Source organism: Brassica rapa, chromosome A02 (assembly GCF_000309985.2).
Source record: "Brassica rapa cultivar Chiifu-401-42 chromosome A02, CAAS_Brap_v3.01, whole genome shotgun sequence".
Taxonomy (NCBI): domain Eukaryota; kingdom Viridiplantae; phylum Streptophyta; class Magnoliopsida; order Brassicales; family Brassicaceae; genus Brassica; species Brassica rapa.
In genome coordinates, this window is record NC_024796.2 from 28,128,961 (window position 1) to 28,151,182 (window position 22,222).

At 32.0% G+C, this 22,222-nt stretch overlaps 4 protein-coding genes across 4 annotated transcripts; 2 read left to right on the top strand and 2 right to left on the bottom strand.

The window, feature by feature from the left end:
- The first annotated feature begins 900 nt into the window (after nt 1–900).
- Nucleotides 901–3,206, top strand: LOC103854635 (protein LIGHT-DEPENDENT SHORT HYPOCOTYLS 1). The gene has a single exon (XM_009131589.3). The coding sequence runs from the start codon at nt 2,450–2,452 to the stop codon at nt 3,023–3,025; it is 576 nt and encodes a 191-aa protein (XP_009129837.2). The 5' UTR covers nt 901–2,449; the 3' UTR covers nt 3,026–3,206.
- A 6,263-nt stretch (nt 3,207–9,469) lies between these two features.
- LOC103854636 (protein NRT1/ PTR FAMILY 2.8-like) lies at nt 9,470–13,060 on the bottom strand. Its single transcript, XM_009131590.3, has 4 exons — nt 12,531–13,060; nt 12,214–12,431; nt 11,160–11,707; nt 9,470–10,480 (listed from the first exon to the last, which is right to left on the bottom strand). The coding sequence occupies exons 1-4, from the start codon at nt 12,640–12,642 to the stop codon at nt 9,640–9,642; spliced, it is 1,719 nt and encodes a 572-aa protein (XP_009129838.1). The 5' UTR covers nt 12,643–13,060; the 3' UTR covers nt 9,470–9,639.
- A 257-nt stretch (nt 13,061–13,317) lies between these two features.
- Nucleotides 13,318–15,176, bottom strand: LOC103854637 (protein ECERIFERUM 26-like). The gene is made up of 2 exons (XM_009131591.3): nt 14,484–15,176; nt 13,318–14,365 (listed from the first exon to the last, which is right to left on the bottom strand). Exons 1-2 carry the CDS (start codon nt 14,907–14,909, stop codon nt 13,481–13,483), a joined length of 1,311 nt encoding a protein of 436 aa, XP_009129839.1. The 5' UTR covers nt 14,910–15,176; the 3' UTR covers nt 13,318–13,480.
- A 273-nt stretch (nt 15,177–15,449) lies between these two features.
- On the top strand, nt 15,450–22,199 carry LOC103854639 (trihelix transcription factor GTL2). The gene is made up of 2 exons (XM_009131592.3): nt 15,450–20,147; nt 20,622–22,199. Exons 1-2 carry the CDS (start codon nt 19,774–19,776, stop codon nt 22,072–22,074), a joined length of 1,827 nt encoding a protein of 608 aa, XP_009129840.2. The 5' UTR covers nt 15,450–19,773; the 3' UTR covers nt 22,075–22,199.
- The last annotated feature ends 23 nt before the right edge of the window (nt 22,200–22,222 follow it).

A 22,222-nucleotide genomic window follows, 5' to 3' on the forward strand; every position in this document is an offset into this window, starting at 1 on the left:
TACTTGGGCGTGGACACTAACGCATATCACAAAGGAGGCGTTGTTCGTTTTCCTTTCTCAAGAAATATAATCTAAGAAATGATCGAGTTCTTAGAACATCTCCAAAAGACAAAGACAATCTATAATTTCAAATATGAAGTTTTTTGTTTTTAAAAATAAACTTCAAATTTGAAGTTTTGAGAAATGAAACTTTATATTTGAAGTTTCACTACTCAAAATTCATATTTTTATTTGTATTTTGGTCCCTACAATCACACATCACCTTTATGATTCATAAATATTTTCTCGTTTATTGTTTTAATCCTTAAAATAAATATATTTCATATTTAAATTTTGTTAACAATTTTAAATTTTACACATAAAATTAAATGAAACTTTAAAATAAGATTTAAAATATTTTAAATTAGATTTAGACATCAATAATATACAAAACTAAACTAAACCAAAAGATTTTAAAAAATTACATGAGGACATAATTATTACATAAATTTAAATATTACAACAACACTAATAGTCAGGTAAGTTTGATCCGAAACCTTCAAAATTTTCAAATATTATCCAATTGTTTTTGTGTAAATGAAGACGGTTGTTGTTGTTGTTGTTTTTGATGTCTTTTTTCGTACAATTCTTTCTTGTTCATATTGAATATATTCACGAGTATTAATATAATCGAAAATAAATTAGTTTATGTTTCTCTTTTACTTTCTTGTTCCGATCTAATGTATTTACAAGTATCAATATTACCCGATTTCAACAATTTTTAGTTAGTAATCTACAAAGTAAAACTGAGGAGAGCCATTTTTACTTCGAAATGTAATAATATGTTATTTTGTTTGAAATTTAATATTAATTAAGTTATTTTTATTTAAATTTTTATATTTTAATTAATATTGTTGTAATTTTTATTTAAATTTTTATATTTTTAATAAAATATTTTATTAATTAATATTGTTGTAATAGGTTTATATGTGTTAGTTGTTTACAAAATTTTTATGAATTCAAATTAGTTATGACAAATATAAAGACTATATTATAAAATATAAATAGTTTTGAAGTTGAGTTTGAAATTTTGCTTTTGGAAAAAAACACCTTTAAACTTCAAATATAAAATTTTGAAAACTTCAAAATAGAGTTTGTTTTTGGAGATGATCTTAACGAGATGTTATTCTGAGTTTATAACCCACGATTTTCGAAAAAGAAAAGATCGGAGTTTTCTTACTGACCAGAAGTATCTGGACGAATTCTAACAAATTTTTAGAGAAATAATATTGATGAATAGCATGATTTAGGATTTTCAAATAAGGCTTAAAGCATGATTCAATGCCAAATAACAGTAATTTTGTTTTATCAGAAATCGAACACATGACCGACGAGTTTATACGTTACTTACTTCTATTATTTGGTTAACTTTATTAAACTTGAAGCAAACAAAATAAGGTTTCGACTGGCAACATGATAACATGCAAAACAATTATGATGTGGTAATGATAGTAACAAAAATGTATAAATATATAAATTTTTTTGTTACTATTAACTGTGGTATTCCAAAGAATCTAAGAGTTTAATTACTCGTCTTCGTATTGTCACAAAGTAAGCGTAGTTCTTTTTCCTTTCTAAAGAAATTAATTTAAAAAATGATTGAGTTCTTAAAAAATGTTATTCTGAGTTTTTAACCGATGATTTCCGAAAATGTAAGATATGAGTATATATATTAACGAGGTCATTGTAAAAGTATGAAAATAAAACGAGGGAGGAAACAAGAATAATTCGAAATCAAAGTAATCGCATAAAGTATTGTGAAAACAAATAATTAAAATGTCGCTGGAAAGAACACAGACTCTTCCTCCTCATGTCATATCAATGTTCAACTTCAAGTTCCCCACTTGACCCATTGGTCACTCTCTCTTTCTCTCTCTTCACATATGAAATTACTCTTTTATACGCTGTGTAACAGTCAGTCTCCTCTTTTTTCTTCTCTCTCCTATGTTGTACTCATCTGCTCTGTCTCTATCTCTTTAAATGACCTCCTAAAATGATCTTGAGTCTTGAAGCTACTCACTCTTTATTCTTGACAAGTGTGATTTTGTGTATTGGCTCTCTACCGTCTCCCAAAGTAGAAAAGCTATAAAATAATAAACGGGAAAAAAAATCCCACTTTTGATATCTTCCAATTATATATCTCATTCTCTTCTTTTTCTATAAGCAGAAACAAACTTTCACTTCTCTCTTTTTTCAGCTTATTCTTTCTTTGCCTCACCATATTTGCTCATATGTGTTTGCTTATAGTAATCTCACCATGACAAGCAGCTAAGTCCTTCTTTCTCTCTTTCTCTTTATTTAATTTGATTAACAATCTAAAGAACCTTATCTCTTTGATCCATATAAGAAAAGCAAAACCCTAAATCCGATTTCATCATCTTTTTCTACTTCCCAAACTCATAAACAAGCTATGGAGTTGATCTCACAGCAAGCAAACAAGAACCCTAATACCTTGACACAATCAACACCTCCTTCCTCAAGCCGGTACGAGAACCAGAAACGCCGTGACTGGAACACCTTCTGCCAATACCTCCGGAACCACCGTCCTCCGCTCTCTCTCCCGTCGTGCAGCGGCGCACATGTGCTAGAGTTCCTCCGCTACCTCGACCAGTTCGGGAAAACAAAGGTCCACCACCAAAACTGCGTCTTCTTCGGCCTCCCAAACCCTCCCGCGCCTTGCCCTTGCCCTCTCCGACAAGCCTGGGGCTCACTCGACGCCCTAATCGGCCGCCTCCGTGCCGCCTACGAGGAGAACGGTGGCCCTCCCGAGGCTAACCCCTTTGGCTCACGCGCCGTCAGGTTATTCCTCCGTGAAGTCAGAGACTTCCAGTCCAAAGCTCGTGGTGTTAGCTACGAGAAGAAGAGGAAGAGAGTCAACAGGCTGAAAACGCAAACGCAGCCGCCTCTTCAGCTGCAGCAACAACAAGAACAGCAGCCGCAACAAGGTCAGTCTATGATGGCTAATTACTCGGGTGCAACAGTATGATCATATTCATATATATAAAAAATCTATATAAAATTTCCCCACTTAAATATGTATTGTCTTATTTGCTTCTCTATGTGCTACTTATTTGCAATTATCCTCGGATGCTGTTGTTGCTTTTGTAGTTGTTTATGAATAAAATAAATTATGATTATTCACGCTGAAGTGTTTAATCCTTTGTGTTTTTGAAAATTTAAATTCTAACCATCGGCTTGATGACTATTTGATGTTGATTACTGATACAGTTAGGGTTCATGTGTATTATATTAGTATGTTGTATGATGAATGATGATCACTGGAGGTTCCTTTATGTATAACTCTGTTAGAGTTTAAGACGATGTATTAATCATTTCTTTCCATGCGATGATGGTATGCTCCATGATTTAGATATGAATCTGCACATGAAAGAATAGATGTATGCAGATGCTATATATATACATGAATGTGAATGTATATGATTACTTTATGGTCAATCATTGTGATATACTAATAACTCGTCTCACTGATATAAACAAAACCGTGATAGGTTGATAGCTATTGTAGTCCTAAATTTGATGAGCAAAGCCATATGACATGCTTTCTCATTAAATGCTTACTATTATTTTCATTGTCATGTGTTCATGAATTCAGTGTTTGTGCTTTCAAAGTCACTTAGCATAGAGCCACCTCGTGAATCAATGATTCTACATTTTGTTCAAAGTATAAAGCTTTCTTACAACGATCTCGCTAAGGTAGAACATTATTAGGAGAATAAACCAAGACTTAATTGACAAAACGATGTGTACTATTACGATTAGTTCAACATCAGAAAATCTCATCTACAGTCAGAGAATCACAATTCACGAACCAGACTATGCAAACTTTAGCTTTCATTTAATCTATTCTCGAAATGTAATGGTATCTTCATTTTAACACACTTGTCAGTAGTCCTGACCAAATGATATTTTGATTAAAGATAAGCTAAATTAAATATAAGTTTTTGTAAATAGTTTAAATGATATAAGTTCGGAAATAGTATCAAAACCTGTAAAGTATTTTATTCGATTTTCCCACATATGTTTTTCAAACATACAACTTTCCAACATGCTAAAAAGGGTTAAATTGCACTATAAAATTGTTATTTTGCAAACATTTTACTTTTTTAAGTAACCGTTTAAAAATGTTTTTTTTTTGGAAGAGAAGCCAATCTAAAGACGGTATATTAAAATCCTTACTTACTGAAATTGAAAATTTTCTCATTCAAAAAGAAATTGAAAATTTTCTTTTGTCGGTATACTTCTTTATAAAATATTAAGTTTTTGTATGACCTGAGGAACCAGTTATATTTTTTGAAATTTTTGATGGAAATATCTTGTTTTGAATAGCAAATAAAAAGATTGATATTTGTATAATTTTTGCCAAATGTAGATGTATATTAGCAAACATCAAATCCGTAATAAACAAATTTGTTTAGAGTTAGAGGATGTGGTATAGCAAATTAAACCCTTGCTTTGGCCTAAAATGGATCAATATCTAAAAGTAAACAAGAAAACAAGGACAGCAAGGATATTTGAGATTGGATTTCTTCACGTGACATATTTGAAAAATCAGATTAATTATTTTATTTTATTTTTACTAAAGAGGAATCAGAAATTGAAATTTCAACTTGTCATACAGAAATACAGATAAATATTAGCGATAAAAATAAATTATAATTAGGATTCACATATCAGAGAAGATCAAACCTCTTTCGATAGACACAAATAGGAATTCCCAAACAACCGACAGGTTGGTACGATGTTCTCATATTTACATAAAAGTGAACGGTTTGGATTAAAAAGACTATGAAAGAAGTGCACCCGATGCGTACCACGTCTCCAGCGGGCTTTACTCAAATAGTGGTCCCGGTTCGAAAGCCAATCGCACGTGGAACCGAGTAAATTCTGTCCGGCTCGGTGTACAATAAGATCGATAGGACCCAGTTTTTTCTTTTATTTGTCTCAAATTTTTATTTGGTCTATAACCAAAAATATAGTAATAAAAGTTTTTTTAATTTATCTCCACTCACCACCCCTCATTTTCCCCAGATTTGGGAAGAAGCCTAGTTATGTAGTCTTTTACACCTATTGTGGAATCATGATTCCAAAGTTTCACTTTCATTCCTTTATTTACATAAATCTCATTACCAAAAGTTTGTATTGGTTTAAATAATAAAAAATCAAACCATTAATAAATTGACAACATATTAAGAGCAACACCATCGGTTGGTCGCCAAAAACCAGTATCTAAACATGATGATTATAGTATTTTATTTCAATACAATATTAAATATTTTTTTTAAGATTAGTGATTCACAACATTACACATAGAAGAAAAGTATCTAAAGAATTGTTTGTAGACTCTATTTTGAAAACCTTATCTCACATTGTCTCCTCTTTTTTAATTATTTTAATATTTTTATTTCTAAGAATTCCAATGAGAAATATTTACTGGAGGTGGTTTAGTTAATCTCTCGAAGAAATTAAGAGTTCTTGAACTCGTCTTTTTCTTTCTTTATCTTTTTCTATTTTTAATTTGTAGAGACTGACTAAAAGACTTCCAATAATAATACTCTAAAATACATGGGCTTACTATATTATTTATTAATGTCAATATGTAACTACAATTATTAATTAATATGATTATAAGGTTCTGTGTATGATTTTTTTTATGAAATTGACGTATAAAGTTTCATTTATGATTCTGCATATAACCAAGATTTTCCAGGTATTTATCATTCTTGCACTATATCTATACTATTAAAATAGAAGTCATGACTTCTTTAATGTGTGATATTTTAAATGGACCATTCCTAGAAAATTGCTTACATTATTTATTTTTTGTATTTTCATAACAATATCCTAACAAGATATTTAATTCTCTTTCTATTTCATCAAAATGTTATTAGATATGGATAATTTCGAAAATATATTTATTCCATTAATATAAAATTATAGTTGCATATAACCATTTATAATATACTTAATAATAATAACATTTAATTATTCTAGAGTTAATACATGCATATGATCTAATTAGTAATAATAATAATAATTAATATTTATTATGCAAATAAAATCATGTTAGAATTTCACCATGCAAATAATAAAATCGAATAAAAAATCATGTTATTATTATTATTATTATTATGTTATACATTATAAATGTATCAATATTTATTAGATATTGTGTTAGCAAAAATGTACTGATAAATATATAATATTTTAAAATACATTTCTCTGGATTCAACCATATACTGGTTTTATAATAAATTGCTTTTAATATATATATACACTGTAGTGATGAATTTTTAATTCGTGATTTTTTAATTTGGACCATTCCTTAAAATTTTATTAAATTTTACATGAAGTAATTATAATATTATAGTATTTATCTTTATAATTGAATACAAATGATTTTTTAAAGAAAGTTCTAAACAAAATCTTTTAAAAAAATTTTCAGAATTATTTTAAATTGTATATACAAAAGTAATTAATTTTAAATTATTTATCATAAACTATATTTAGAAATTAAAATTTATTTTAGTTTTAATTTATATGTGAAAATTTAAAATTACACAGAGTATTATAATTATATATTCAATGATGATAACAATTTCAGCTGATTAATTTTCAAAAATAAAAATTACAAATATTTTGTTAGAAAGATTCATTTTTATTTAAAATTAAAAGAAGATATTTTATTCAACTTAATGTATTTCTCAAATATGATATTTACTACAAACTTATTTTGAAGTACAATGTATTATAGTATTTCTTTAAAAGAAATTCTTTACAGTATCTCAAAAAAATTTCTCTCTACTATATATATCCAATTTAATTTGATTTCATATAAATTTTAAATTTTAAATAAAAAGTATGTAAAGTAATATTGTAACATAATAAATTTTCCAAAATAATTTTTGTTACAAAAATACAAAATTTATAGTAATAATATATAAGCCACGTAAACATAACTATTTTAGAATTACATAATATATAACACTAAATTACATTAAGTTAATGGTAAATTTTGTTATATAAACTAAAATATTTTAGTATAGAAATAAGAAATGCACGGTTGTGCGGATCGAGATCTAGTTGAAAATTAAAGTAGATAATCTTCGTTACAACTTCTCAAACTCAAATACGTTTCTATAAAGTTTTCCAATAGAAAACCCAAATGCACTAGTTGATATATGTTATTCATTTTAGCAAATATAATAAAATCATTTACAGTCGCAGTGTGTAGCATTAGTTTCAATAATGTGAGCCACAAAGCTCTGTAGTCGTTTGAGTTTGATACCATTTGTAAAGGCTCATCCATTAGCTATTTTTTTTTGTTTGAAACTTTTTTAATAAAAGTTAATAATTATAATTTTTTTTTTGAAACTTGCTTCGCTATTTTAGAAGCTCAAAATAGTTGTTAATTTTTTATTATTATCCTATTGGCTGATCCGGTCGGCTCCGGAAAGAACATACTTGGTGCAACAGAGTAAAATGATTACCACACTGCATAATTCAAGTTTGGAATACCTTCCTACTAATGTTAGAGATGGACCGATCATCTGTTACGATCTACGTACAAATTTTTCTATTTACATGATTAAGAACTAAAATTTAGTAGGCTATTACTCTTAAATCTTTTTTTAATAGAAACCACTATTAATCTTTTCAGATTTAGAAGGCTTCATCGTAAATTCTTTCAAGATAAATTAAAAATAATACTAATGAAGTGCCTTTGATGATATTAATAACAAAACTAATTTATAATTTATTAGATGGACCACCATTTTCTAGATATAAGAGTATACTAGTTTCTATGCGATGAAACTGTTACTCGAAGCAAAATGGCGAGTGCATTTTATAGCAATGTACGACAATAATTTTGCCAGATGAGTTTACGTTGAACTCAATTTTGTCGGCAGCCCATTGCACAATAACAAATTTTGGCTGGCTTTTGTAGCTCGTCTTGTCAGCGAAAGGACATTAATGTGCACGGTTCCGAGCTCTACCAAAGCACAAACGAGAGAAATAAGAAGAAGAAGAATAGCAAGTGATATGCCTTCGTGTTGTTGTTTATACTTTTGAGACACTTTGGAAATTTAAAATAACTATAGTGAATAATTGTAAGGCCCATCAGTCTTGTAATCGATGCCCATTTAATCCAATACCGAAATAAAATCGAGACAAATATTGGGAATGTTAGCTTAGTAGCAGGCATAATCCAATGAAACAAATTTGTGAAATTCTTAATGTGAAGATATATGGGTTTTTGGTTTGATTTTTTATTTTTGTAAAAGTATAGATAATTTTTCTGCAAAAAAAAATAAAAGTTATGTTCTTGAAATACTAGAGCTTAATAAAAATTATGAAATCATTAAGAATCAATTTCTATATAATCTACAATATTAAAGCAAAATCTTTCTTAGTATTATGTCCCTGATTTTTCCAATTAATTACAGAAATTTTCATTACTTTTTTCAATTGTTTTTAATGGTTTTCAGAAATTAAAAGCCCAACACATTTGCTTCTGTCCAACTAAACAAAACAGCCCAATAATTTAAAAACTTAAAGTCAAAGAAGCCCAACAATATTTTTTTTAAAAAACAATTATAAGTCAATTTAAATACATAATTATTATTTAATATTTGTGTAATTATAATTTAGTATTTATGCATTATTTATAAATATGTAGAATGAAAAACGTAATGTCTATTACATTTTTCATATAATATTTAATTAATAAGTTAAAATTGTAAATAAATAACCTTAGCAAATATATAATCATCTATACTATTAAAGCAAAATCTTTCTTAGTATTATGTCCCTGATTTTTCCAATTAATTACAGAAATTTCCATTACTTTTTTCAATTGTTTTTAATGGTTTTCAGAAATTAAAAGCCGAACACATTTGCTTCTGTCCAACTAAACAAAACAGCCCAATAATTTAAAAACTTAAAGTCAAAGAAGCCCAACAATATTTTTTTTAAAAACAATTATAAGTCAATTTAAATACATAATTATTATTTAATATTTGTGTAATTATAATTTAGTATTTATGCATTATTTATAAATATGTAGAATGAAAAACGTAATGTCTATTACATTTTTCATATAATATTTAATTAATAAGTTAAAATTGTAAATAAATAACCTTAGCAAATATATAATCATAATATGATTAAATTTATTGAGTAGAAGTTTGCACAAATTAATTAGCACACAAATTTATTTTTATATAATAAAAAATAAAGAAGAAAAAATTATAAAAAATTACTATAAACAAATATAAAATCTATTAAAATATAGATTAGACAAATATTTATTAATTTAAATGAAATTTTAAAAAGAAATGATTCCGCGCTTTGAAAGCGCGGGTCAAAATCTAGTAACATTTTTAAAATGAAATCATGATCAAAGCAATGAAAACCAAAATGAACACAATATAGAAACAACTCCAGTAGAATCTGAAAACTATAATCCTTACACACAATGTCTATGGAGAAAGCTTCAGTACACAAGAAATGGATTAAGCAAAAAAAAAACCGCAACCTCTAACCAGTAAAACAAAAGATGAAAAGTGATCAACCACTTAACTAAAAATCTCTGTTGTCCTTGTTTTTCTCAGTGACAAACCTGGAAGCAAAAAACCTAAAATAAAGCAGATTCAAGACTTGAACGCCGCCTATTATGAAAAAATAGTACTCAAGCCTGTTCTTGTTCAAGTCTTTATCTCCTAACCACGAACGCCCTTCCTTGCGTGTCACGCTATCAATCACATTAATAAGAAGTGTGCATATATAACTCGCAATCGACGAGCTCAAAAAGAAGATAGCTCCCGCTACAGCTCTCATATGCTCAGGCATCTTAACCGTCAGAAACTCCATCAGAGCCACGGCCGAAAACGCCTCGGTTAGACCAGCAAGCATGAACTGAGGAAGCAACATTACAATCGAAACAGGAGATACAAAGGAGCCCTTCTTTAGAGCAGCTTCTCTTCGAGCCTTCTCCAAGAAACCAGCCACGAGCATACAAGCGATCCCCATCACGATACCTATCTGGATCCTTTGTTTCATATTTAGCCTTTGTTTGCGTCCTGTGATTTGCCTCGCTATTGGTAGGATGACACACTCGTATAGTGAGATCCAGACGGCAAGAGTGATCATGGAGACAAGATTCATCCATCCTGCTGGGACTTGGAAGTTATGTCCGAACGTTTTCTCCATCTGAATCGCTTGAAGGATACCGTATATGTTCTGTTGGTCAGTTAGCATGAAACACGCGATTCCTGTGACCCAAACTGGTAATATTCCGGTCACGCACTTGAGGTTCTTTACTTGCTCCACACTGCATAATCTCCAGTTGTTCTTGGCCTTGCCTTCTTCGTTTAACTCGTTTGGATCAGTTATTACCGCTGCTTTCTCAACAAACCTTAACCTGTCACAACGAAACATCAGAAGAAGAAAATGTCAGAGACTTGCGTTGCAAGAATCGATGTTAGACTTGCGGTGCAAGAATCGAGTCTATACACATGTTGTCCAAATTGACATGGAGTTTCCAACTTGAACCGTTTTCTATGTTAAATTCTTGTTGTAAAGACAACTGTTATATAAAAGACTTTACAGATTACAGTTACACTTACACATGTCAATGCCATTGTTTAGATCTTGCATTAAAAAGTGAAATTATATTCATCTTTTCGAAAAGAGTACTAATTCAGTTTCTTGTAACCATGTAACTTTTGTAAATTGTAATCACAAACATCAAACATAATTAAAGAAATCTCCTCTTTATGTTTGCGTCTAGCATATTAAATTAAGTACATACAAAATCTTTAAAATAGTAAATTCGTTTGTTCAATTGGAAAAACATAGTAACATGAAAAAATTACATTTATAAAAAGTTTCTTTTTCTAAACTGTGGATTGATTTAGAAGAAAAGACCATTTTAACAAATAGTAACAAATTATATGTTATTGATAATAAATATTTATACTTTGTATTGGTATAAAATATTATGAGTTTATATATTGCTTCTACTTCAACAAGATAAATCATCATTTTATAACATGTAAACGCAAAAACAAATAAAAAAACATCTTATGTAACAAACTAACCTTTGTCTGTCTTGGACCAAAGTGGATGAGGATCCATCACTAGAAGGGCCTAAGTAGAATGTTACACCTTCTCCAGATTTCACCTTACGTTTCTTACAAGCCGCGGCAACAACCTTAACAATGTCTGCGAACACACTTCCCTTAGGCTCCGCACAGATGTAAGTGTGCTTACCAATGAGGAAGGTGGTGACTGAGAGTGCAAGACAAGCCGTGGGGATCACGAAACCAATGACCCAACTGATGTTCGTCTGTATATAGACGACACCTGTCAGTGCAATGACAAGAGCCACGGTGAAGGAGAAGTACCACCAGTTAAAGAACGTTTCAAGCTGAGATTTGCCCTTTTTAGTGTCTGTATCGAATTGATCTGCTCCAAATGCGATGTTGCATGGTCTGATTCCTCCTGATCCTATGGCTAGTAAACCTAGACCAGCAAAGAGAACCGCAAGCTGCCAACGCTCGGGCGGGTTTGAACAATTTGTTGGATCTTTGCAAGCCTCGGGTCTTAAACGCGGGAGAGCGGCGGTTAGAGCAATTATTCCCATTCCCTATCATGTGAAATTAAAAAAAAAGGATCAATCACTCTTTCCTTTCACATTTACTATCAGAGGTAAATCTCTTAGATAGCAAACAAAAAATATGATAGAAATAACAAATTAAAAATCTCCAAAATAACATTAGTTAAAAAGTCAAATGATTAAAAATCCTAATTTGAGAATTTTAGTTAAATATCTTTCTTCAATGGTACAAAAACCCCATGCTATTTTTGGGTTGACACAACTGTTGATGATATAGAATGAAAGAAATATCATATTATCTTGAGTTTTTTTTTTTAATGCTATTTTTAAATATAAAAAAAAAAAAATTACTGATACTATAGGTTTTTTCTCAACAATCCAAAACAGGTTTTAGCCCTATTTAATGTATGAATTGAATCCTAGCTAATTAATCTTATGTTAATGATATCTATTTTGGACTAAAAATAGATCAGTTTAGTTTTGGGTTGATCGCATGTGCACGTCTGGTTGGAATGAAGATAGGAAAGAAAATTTACGAGGAAAGAGGAGATGGAACCGAGGAGAAGTGTCCAGAATCTTCCGAGGTAAGCATCAGAGACAAAAGCACCTGGGATACTAAGAAAGTTGCAAGAACCAGACCAGATGTTGATGATGTTCACCAAGAAAACACCACCAAGATTGTATTTTGTGGTGAGATACACCGATAGATTCCCTATCAAGCTCATCGACGCCAGCTTCTCGAAAGACTCGTTTGCTTCACAAACACAATGGAGTTTTCACTTCATTCAGTGAACCTTCTATAAGAATAAAATCCTCCTAATAAAATAAGAAGACAAAAGAGAACGTAACGAACCGATAATATACTTGATTGCTCTCCATCCTCCTCTATGCTTCATGTCCGGGGCTGGGTTTGTAGATTCTTGATGAACATGTGGTGAAAGGGTTGTAGAAGATTCAATGTCCATTTTGTTCTCTTTGATTTGAGACGAGATAAAGAAAAATATTTTGATGGTGTTTATAGATATGTTGCATAGAATAAGTAAAAGAGGGAGGAGTCATACAGTGTGTGTCCTACGTTCAAGCTGATTACTAGCGAATAGGGATTGCCTTCCAAGTTTGTTATAGATACTATTGGAAAACTATTTTGTTTTACTTAAATTTGTTTTTCAATAAGTATTCTCTTATTATTAATTCTGATAAATTTTGGAATTGGAATATATTCACGTGGATATATTGTAAAGTTTAATTGGTCTACTTCAAAAAAAAAAATTGGTCTACTTCTGAACATTTATTATTATGGTTGCCGTTGGTGGTGTTACTAGTACGATCTCATTCCGTGACAAAGAAACAAATATGCTTCTATAAGATTTGTGACAAAAAAAAAATGCTTCTATAAGACTGAAACTCGCAAGTAAATAATAGTGCATCTATAAAACATTCTGTAACGCTCTGTCCGTCTCTCGTGTGCTCATGAAACTTTCTCTCTAGGTCTATGTGTCCAATGGTTATTTGAAATTGAAATATATGTTTAATGATTATATAATCACCACATAATTTTTTTGTATTTTAATTATTCGTACGATATCACAAATTACTTTCCCATAAGTCATATATTCTTCAAATAATTTGTCTCAGTCATGTTTAACTTTATGTGTTTATAGACAATTTTTGTAACATAGATAATCAAATCAAGCATATCCACGTACATTAAAGATTTCACACATCAATCATCATGATTTTATAAAACACTCGTACATGGTTCTAGATATTATTCAATTTTTAAAGATCATTCTTATATATAAATCACCTCACACCTTTTAGAATAATCTCAGGTTCCAAACGAAGGATTTCTTGATCAGAAAGTAACTTTGACATCTCCTCCTCCGGCAAAGTCACTGCAACCGTCCTCCCAAACCCTTTCTCCGGCGATGGTATCACCGTTATCACCCCTTCTCCCCCGTTGTTCCCAATCCGGTAACTCACGTGCATAGGCTTAACACCTTCCTCAAACACAGTCTCGTACATCAACGGCTCTCCATCCACGATCATATGTTCCATGTTCACAATAGTCAAGTCCGTACCATACATCTTTCTTTGGGACCCAGCCCGCTTCAGACCGGACCTGATTTTCTCCACGTTCAGACCCGCCACATGTTCGTTAATCAAACGTGCAACGTGTCCAACCTCCATGTCCACCACGTTAGCCATCTCAAGAGATGAAAAGTTCAAAGCGTTACCGAAGAAACCGTAAGGAAGCGGATTAGGCAATAGCCTCCTGAAGTCCACACATACACAAACTCGATCACTCTTGTTCTTCACCAGAGCGACACGTGTCCAGAAAAGAGCGGCGAACACATCAAACGGCGTCGCTTTGGGGGATATCTCGTGGATGGAGTGTTCCTTGACACATCTCGTGAAGGCGGAGCCAGAGAATCTAAACGTGGCAGTGGTTGTTTTGGTTGAAACGGTCCCAGCGATGGGCTTTGAGAAGGAGTCACGGTCGGATTTAACGGCGTCAGTTTCCGTTAAGTTGTAGGGCAAAGGTGAAAAGGAAGGAGGATGGGTAATACACTGACGGCGTTGAGCTTCCGTCCATGACTTTAAGAGAACTGTTAACGTTGTTGCGTCTGCATGCATGTGTGGACAGCTCAGACCTATAGCCACACCCCCTCCTTCGAATTCATTTATCTGTCAAAATCATAACCAAAAAGAGGAAAAAAAATAATTTGTGAACAAATCGTCAACAAAAATATTTTGATAACAGAAATAAAAATATACTATAAAATATTTAAAATATGTTTTAGACCTGCAGACGAAACGGCGACCAAGTACTAGGATCTTCTGGCATGTCTTCCCAAGCCGTTAGATTAGTTTCCTCATGTCCATCAGCTGATCTCAGCCACTCATCAATACCAACAGAAACTTTGGCTTTCAAGATTCGAAGTCCCGCATCGTTACACTTGACCTCCAAGATCCCTTCCGGGTTTTTGGTGACCCGACCAATAGCGGGCGGGTACATCGAGAGGAGCTCCGACAACGGGATCCGAACCGAGTCGAGGTCAAAGGAACCGAATGGACTACGAGGGTAGTAGAAGATGACATGGACCGTATGTGGACTCATAGCGTTGTCTAGAGCTGTAAACGTGTGTATCTGACCAGATCGAGATGGCTTGCTTGATATCGCGGTTAGCATCGACCTGACTTCAACCCGGTTCTGTCGGGAAATACCCATTTTTCTTTTTAACAATATATTTTTGGGGGAAGAATTACTATAAAGATCGAGAGAAAGAAACTGTTTATTGGTATATGTGTCTTGAGGTGACTAGAAACACGTATATATAGGAGGACAGAAAAATGCAAATGATTAACAATTTAAGAACCCATATTTTAATTTATTATTGAACACTAAGAAAAGTCTTCTCTTCTTTTGTGAAAAGATTGAAATGAATTGAGAAAACTGAGAGTTTGTTGAGATGCATTGATGAAAGGGGATATGGATGAGTGCAGGTAGTAGTTGTGTGTAGAGTCGTGTGTCCAGTGAACAACATAAATGCTCATACAAAAGCCACCGCAAATGAAAGTTCTCTGTCAATTTTATTGTACTTTAGAATGCCGTGGACCCAATAAAATAGCACACTGGATTTGTAAAATCATGAAAATGTGTTGAGGGACTTTAATGTATATGATGATATTGCCTAAATGTCAAAGTACAATAACAAATCTCTGGGCTTATCATCACATTGAGAAATAAAAAGTTGTTCAGTTTCGATGACCCACCAACCAATCGAGGACGACCTGAAAAGTCGCTTTCAAAGCACAGAGTCGAGTTTTCTAGAGCTGCGCATGTTATAATATGGGCTACAGAGGATCGGAGGCCTAACATGTTTTATCTTCTGGTTCAAAGGTATGAAGTCAAAAGGTCTTTTTAAAGCGGCCCAACATGTCTTATCTTCTGGTTCAAAGGTTATGGAATCATCTCCTCTATTACCCTTTCGATTTAGGGTTGTAAATTAAGATTTCTGGATTTTGTATGATTAGGGTTCTTAATGTTCTCTATATATATCTGAGTTTTTTTTTATGATTTTGGAATTTTATTGTTCCCCCTTTGCAAAGTATGTTTTGTGTTTTTTATTTATTTTCTTCAGATCTGGATCCAATATAACTCGGTATTACTAACTCAGTCGAATTTAGTATAACTAACTCAGTAGTACTTAGTATATGCAGTATAACCAGTAGAACTCAGCCGAACTCGGTATAAGTACATTCGGTAGTACTCAGTATTACTAATTATAATCTAGTATAACTACATTCAGTAGTACTAAGCATAATTCAGTATAACTCGGTATAACTACATTGAGTAGTACTCAATATAACTCAGTATAACTTAACATCAATATTACCCAGTAGAACGAAGTATAACCCAGTACAATTAAGTAAAACTATACAGTATAATGTAGTATCCGAAATTTGAAAATTTTGAAAATTTAAAAATTTAAAAATTTGAATTTTGTTTATTTTTATGATTTAAATTTATAATTTCGAAAATGCAAAAAAGCAAAATTGAATATTCATGTTTCATTAAAGCAATAGGGATATAGGAGATTTGAGAGGCCCATAAAAGATTGGCTCTATCACAAATGGGGGCAATAGAGAAGTTGGCTCAACCAAATTATTTGCGTTTGAATTGCTTGGATTTCTAGAAAATTATGTATTTTAGGAATCTCACCATACTAAGAGAACATATATGCCACCACACTAAAATAAATATATATGATCGAGCTATAGATAAACATATCAACTATTTGGAATCTGATTTGCAACATGAGAAATTTAGGTCCAAACGAACACGGATCCAACAATGTCGTAAAAAAGCTAGGATTAAGATCTATTTAAGTATATAAATGTTATTTGTTCGAAACTAATCGTTGGCTACAAAAAGTGGATTATTGTGAACTGTGAGTACGAAAACAAATAAAAAAGATATGAATTTAGAAAACAGGGATTTATCAGATTTACCGATGGTGAGTACTGAGTATTGTGAAGAGATGTAGTCCATAAATAGAGATTTGGTAGCGAATGTTGGTATGCCGTAATGTAATCTTGTGAGCATGTAGGCTTCTATTTGATTAAGACGAAGAGCGTTCTTTTAGTATGAAACTGTAACATTCTGATTTTTGGTATATGTCGAAAGATTTAAAAGAATTGATTTGGTTATCTATATTACTAAATTGTGTTTACTTTTTCGGATACACATATGTTTAAAATTCTAGAATTAAACATGTTCGAACTAGAGTAGTTGAAAAATGGGTGATTTATTGAAAAGTGATTCACAATATCGTACGGATAAATCCAAAGTACGTGGAAAAGTCAGTAAATAAAACTTTTGAGCCTTCTAAAAATTAACACACTGTCCGTCGCATGGCATGGAGCTCACAGACCAGAAGAACAGGCGTGGAAGGTCTAATAGCCCGTGAACCATCGGGAAGTTTTTATCATAGATGTCCAAAAAGATCCTACAGAACTAAACGGGTCAAACTAACGACAAGAATTCAAGAATGATGTTGCCTGCTTAATTGTTATCGACATACATGTAAACCACAATCGAGCAGGACGTGGAGGTCGTGGTCGAGCTCTTCCTTTTGTTAGATCAAGGATTTGCACGTACCTCGTCCTAACAGTATACCATGATCAAAGTGGAAAAGTGCTGACGCAGTAACGACAAGAGAAGGAAGAGATAAATATGGTGGACCTGAGAAGCAGATGAGCAAGACCTAAAAGACAAATGGGGGACATAAAATACAGAATAGTATTAAATAAAGAGGACCCAGTTCCTGCATGTATTCACGTGTCCTGCCATTTCCGCTTGCCGTTTATTACACTATCATCTGCATCTGCTCCTGCTTCTGCATAGGATTCTAAAGGCATCTTTCTCAATAGACATAGACATATCTGAAGGGGTATCATGTTCTCAAAATCTTATGAAGAAATTTAATTTACTAAAATTCTTATGAAATACAGTTCGAGTTACTGTTAATGGATGGTTATAAAATAAGGATGTAGGACTACCATGCATTATACATCACTTATTTAGAAATAACATCATTTAATAAATCAATTGATTTTTGTTGAAAGAGTTTTAATAAAAGTAGTTTAAGTGCCCATTTTTATCCTAAGAATCCACGAAAAAATAAAAAATTATCTGAAAATCAGCTTTGTATAGATTACCTTATGTTACGTTATATAATATTCGAACCATACACGTTTTTATCCCATCCCAAGTCCTAATGCTCATGTTTCATTTAATTTGTTTGAGCATAAGGGATGGCTATAACATGGGCTAGATGATTCGTTTTATTGTGTTTGGACAAAATGTCAGTGATAATGTTTGGACTTTTTTAGTAATATTGTCTTTGTCTTTGCCATTTTATAAATAGTTTCAATTTTTTTACATATATAAATAACACTCATTAGCAGTCAATTATTATGCAAAAATAAACAAAATTAGATATGACATGTGCTTTGAAAGCGCACAATTATATATAGTTAATAAGTTTATAAAAACAGTTATTTGTTCATTAATATGTTTAGGTATGGACATACGGTTTTCGGTTCGCTACCAATTCGGTTGTAGTTTTGGTTTTCGGTTCAAGATATATATGAACCGTCAATGAGTTATGAATTTGAGTTTGATTTGTCATTAGTTATTTGTTTTTTTTGTCGAGTTAAGTTACAACATGTTCAACAGATCCAAAAATATCATGGTAAATTTCAAAAAAGACTCTAAATTAATACGATAGATTTATTTATTCTTAGATAGGTCTAACAACTTTTTACAATAAATTTTTAAAATAATTTCTTTTTAATAGTATAGATTTAAATGAATTATTAAAGAAGATATACACAATTTTAGTTACTATTTTAATTTTAGTATAGGTATATTCCATTTATAGATAATATTCTGTGTAACAATAAATATAGTATCTACATTAAAAATCTATTTAAATTATAATTTATTATATAATGATAAATTATTAAAATTATATCATTATATTATCATGTGAAATATAATGGTATTTGACACAATGTCAGTGATAATATTTGGATTTCTATGGTAATATTGTCTTTGTCTTTGCCATTTTATAAATAGTTTCAATTTTTTTTTACATATATAAATAACACTCATTAGCAGTCAATTATTATGCAAAAATAAACAAAATGAAGATGGGTGTATATGCATGTTTTATCTTCTTCTTTTTTAACGTCAAAAGGTTATTTCATTACTCAAACTTGAGGTGATCTAAATAACCAAATCGGAATAAAACAAACAATAAAATAAAGTACTCTATGGAAAGATTTCAGAGTCTTAGGTAAAAAATCTGTGCGCTCGTGGAATATGAGTAATCTTGAAATCCGAGAAACATACCTTCAAAATCTACACGGCATATTTTGAGCAAAAAAATATAATAGTCTTGCAATTTCATTATTGCTAGATATAAATATAGACCAATAAAAATAAAACATGCATTGCTCTTGGCCAGTGCTACTATATTTTCTTTTATTTAACGAGGGAAATTTTTTGTAGCTAACATTTATTTTCTAGGGAAAATGTCATCTAAACTTTGTTGTCGGAAAAAGAACTGGCCGGACCGCGATTCAAAAATATCACTGAACTATCAATTATTTTATTTCGCAACTATATTCCGGAAAAAAACTATATTCCGATAGAGAATGGTTCCAATATTCTGAATAAAGCGAATAGAACAAAAAAGGAAAAATGATTTTAGCATTCTATTTTATTCTTGTAATTTGCCATAACTTTCAATGTTAAATATTGTAATCTGTTAAAGCTTAATATAAACCTCGGATAGACTAACATTGTAGACTAAAATCAGAAAATACATTCTTAATATATTAATAATAAAATGATTTAGCTTAATATTAGCCTCTGATATTTTTTAATTTAAAATTTTTATATTTATATCCCTATAAATGAATAAGATAGCAATATAAAAAGAGAGACCAAATGGAGAGAGAAAAGTTAGGTTTCGATGTGAATATAGCTAATTAGTGAAGCAAAAGAAGAAAAATAAAGAAACATGTTTGATGGTGGAGTACCGGAACAGATCGACCAGTTCATAGCATCTCCACAGCCACCTCCTCTGCTTCCGCCGCATCAACCGGCGACTGAGAGATCACTTCCTTTTCCTGTCTCATTCGCTTCCTTTAACTCAAACCATCAAGCCCAGCATATGTTGAGCCTCGATAGCGGCAAGATCATTCATCATCAGCATCACCATGGCATCAAAGATGGTGGTGTTTCTTCTGAGTGGATAGGTCATACGGATCATGATGGCCATAATCATCGTCACTTTCATCATCCATGGTGTAGTGATGAAGTTCTTGCTCTTCTTAGGTTCAGATCTACGGTGGAGAATTGGTTCCCTGAATTTACTTGGGAGCTCACTTCAAGGTAATACATATTCACACACACTCATACACATATGAAATATACTTCTATATATATATGCACAACCAATATTTATATATTTCCATATATGCATATGGACATGAACATTAATCTCTTTAGTGTTTTCTTACATTAGTTTGATTACAAATTTTAAAATCTGCGCTCAATTACAAGTGAGAATTCCGGTTACGCAATATGATGATTTGATAGGCTACAGATCTTGTTTTTTGTCGAACAATCACTTTTGGAAAATTTAATTTTAATGATGGCAAATGATTGGCCATTAATACGTATTTATACATAATTGGCATTTCTCGAGAAGTTTTATTATACAATGAACTGAAACATGAACTTAATGGATATATCATATAGGGAAAAAAACTTCAAATGGTTATATGCTTGTATATTTTTGGTATGTGTGTATATTTGCATAATTAATGATGCTATGTCGTTTATGGAATTATGATGGCTGTATAGAAAGTTGGCAGAAGTTGGGTTTAAGAGGAGTCCACAAGAATGCAAAGAGAAATTCGAAGAAGAAGAGAGAAGATATTTTAATAGTAACAACAATACTAATGATCATCACATCAGTAACTACAACAACAAAGGAAATTATAGGATGTTTAGTGAGGTTGAAGAGTTTTATCATCATGGTCATAATGATGATCAGCATGTCTCATCAGAAGTTGGGGATAACCAAAACAAGAGGAACAATTCGCTAGAGGGAAAAGAAAACGTTGAGGAAATGGGACATAACTTATTGGAAGAGGGCAAAATAGATCATCAGGGTCAGAGTCAAGTAGAAGAATCATCAATGGGGAATAAAATAAACCCCGTCGATAATGTTAGAAACGAAGATGGTGCAAAGTCATCATCATCATCAAGCTTGATGATGATCATGAGGGACAAGAAGAAGAGGAAGAGGAAGAAAAAGAAGGAGAGGTTTGGTGTGTTGAAAGGGTTTTGTGAGGGACTTGTGAGGAACATGATAGTCCAACAAGAGGAGATGCATAGGAAGCTTCTTGAAGATATGGTGAAGAAGGAAGAAGAAAAAATGGCTAGAGAGGAAGCTTGGAAGACGCAAGAGATGGAGAGGCTTAACAAAGAGGTAGAGATTAGAGCAAACGAACAAGCTATGGCTAGTGATAGAAACACCAGCATCATCAAGTTCATATGCAAGTTCACAGGACATGATAACCATGATGATGGAAATGGTACGGTTCAGAGTCCAAGCCCTTCTCAAGACTCATCTTCCTTAGTTCTACCAAAAACCCAAGGCAGAAGAAAGTGTCAAACTTCATCATCACTATTACCTCAAGCCCTAACTCCACATAACCCTATTTCTCTTCAAACCAATGACATACCACTTGAGCCCATTTCAACTGAAACCCTAAAAACCAAAACCCAAAACAGAAAACCTCCACTAAGTGATGAAAAGAGTGACACTGGCAAGAGATGGCCTAGGGATGAGGTGTTAGCTCTTATCAACATCAGACGCAGCATCAGTAGCATAAATGATGATGATCATCATAAAGGTGGGATCTCATTATCATCATCATCCTCTAGAGCTGTTCCTTTGTGGGAAAGAATATCCAAGAAAATGGTGGAGAGTGGGTACAAGAGAAGTGCCAAGAGATGCAAAGAGAAATGGGAAAACATCAACAAATATTTTAAGAAGACAAAAGATGTTAACAAGAAGAGACCACTGGACTCAAGGACTTGTCCTTATTTTCACCAACTTACAGCTTTGTACAGCCAACCCTCCACTGGGACCACCACCACCGCCACCGACACGTCAACCGGAGAACTGGAAACCCGGGTTGGATCGGGCGATCCTGATGATATTCCTGCAGTCATGCATGTAGATGCAAATGGTGCCGGCGAAAAAAGCAATGTACAATTTTCAGGTTTCGATCTTGCGTTACCATAAACCTCAATACAAGAAATATAAATATATTACTAGTTTAATTTCTTTTCTTGTTTTTTCCCCTTTAAAACCTCATTTTTGGTTATCATGGAAAATTTAAATAATATATGAATAATGTCATTTACTGTTTTGACGCATCAGTAGAAACGTA

What these genes read in the sequence shown, in the direction of transcription:
- LOC103854636 (XM_009131590.3), bottom strand. Translation starts at nt 12,642, where the DNA reads ATGGACATTGAATCTTCTACAACCCTTTCACCACATGTTCATCAAGAA. An exon ending in AGCAATCAAGTATATTATCG is followed by an intron (nt 12,432 to 12,530) that starts GTTCGTTACGTT and finishes GTGTTTGTGAAG; the next exon opens with CAAACGAGTCTTTCGAGAAG. An exon ending in GTTCCATCTCCTCTTTCCTC is followed by an intron (nt 11,708 to 12,213) that starts GTAAATTTTCTT and finishes TTCACATGATAG; the next exon opens with GGAATGGGAATAATTGCTCT.
- LOC103854635 (XM_009131589.3), top strand. Translation starts at nt 2,450, where the DNA reads ATGGAGTTGATCTCACAGCAAGCAAACAAGAACCCTAATACCTTGACA.
- LOC103854637 (XM_009131591.3), bottom strand. Translation starts at nt 14,909, where the DNA reads ATGGGTATTTCCCGACAGAACCGGGTTGAAGTCAGGTCGATGCTAACC. An exon ending in GGTCGCCGTTTCGTCTGCAG is followed by an intron (nt 14,366 to 14,483) that starts GTCTAAAACATA and finishes TGATTTTGACAG; the next exon opens with ATAAATGAATTCGAAGGAGG.
- LOC103854639 (XM_009131592.3), top strand. Translation starts at nt 19,774, where the DNA reads ATGTTTGATGGTGGAGTACCGGAACAGATCGACCAGTTCATAGCATCT. An exon ending in ACTTGGGAGCTCACTTCAAG is followed by an intron (nt 20,148 to 20,621) that starts GTAATACATATT and finishes ATGGCTGTATAG; the next exon opens with AAAGTTGGCAGAAGTTGGGT.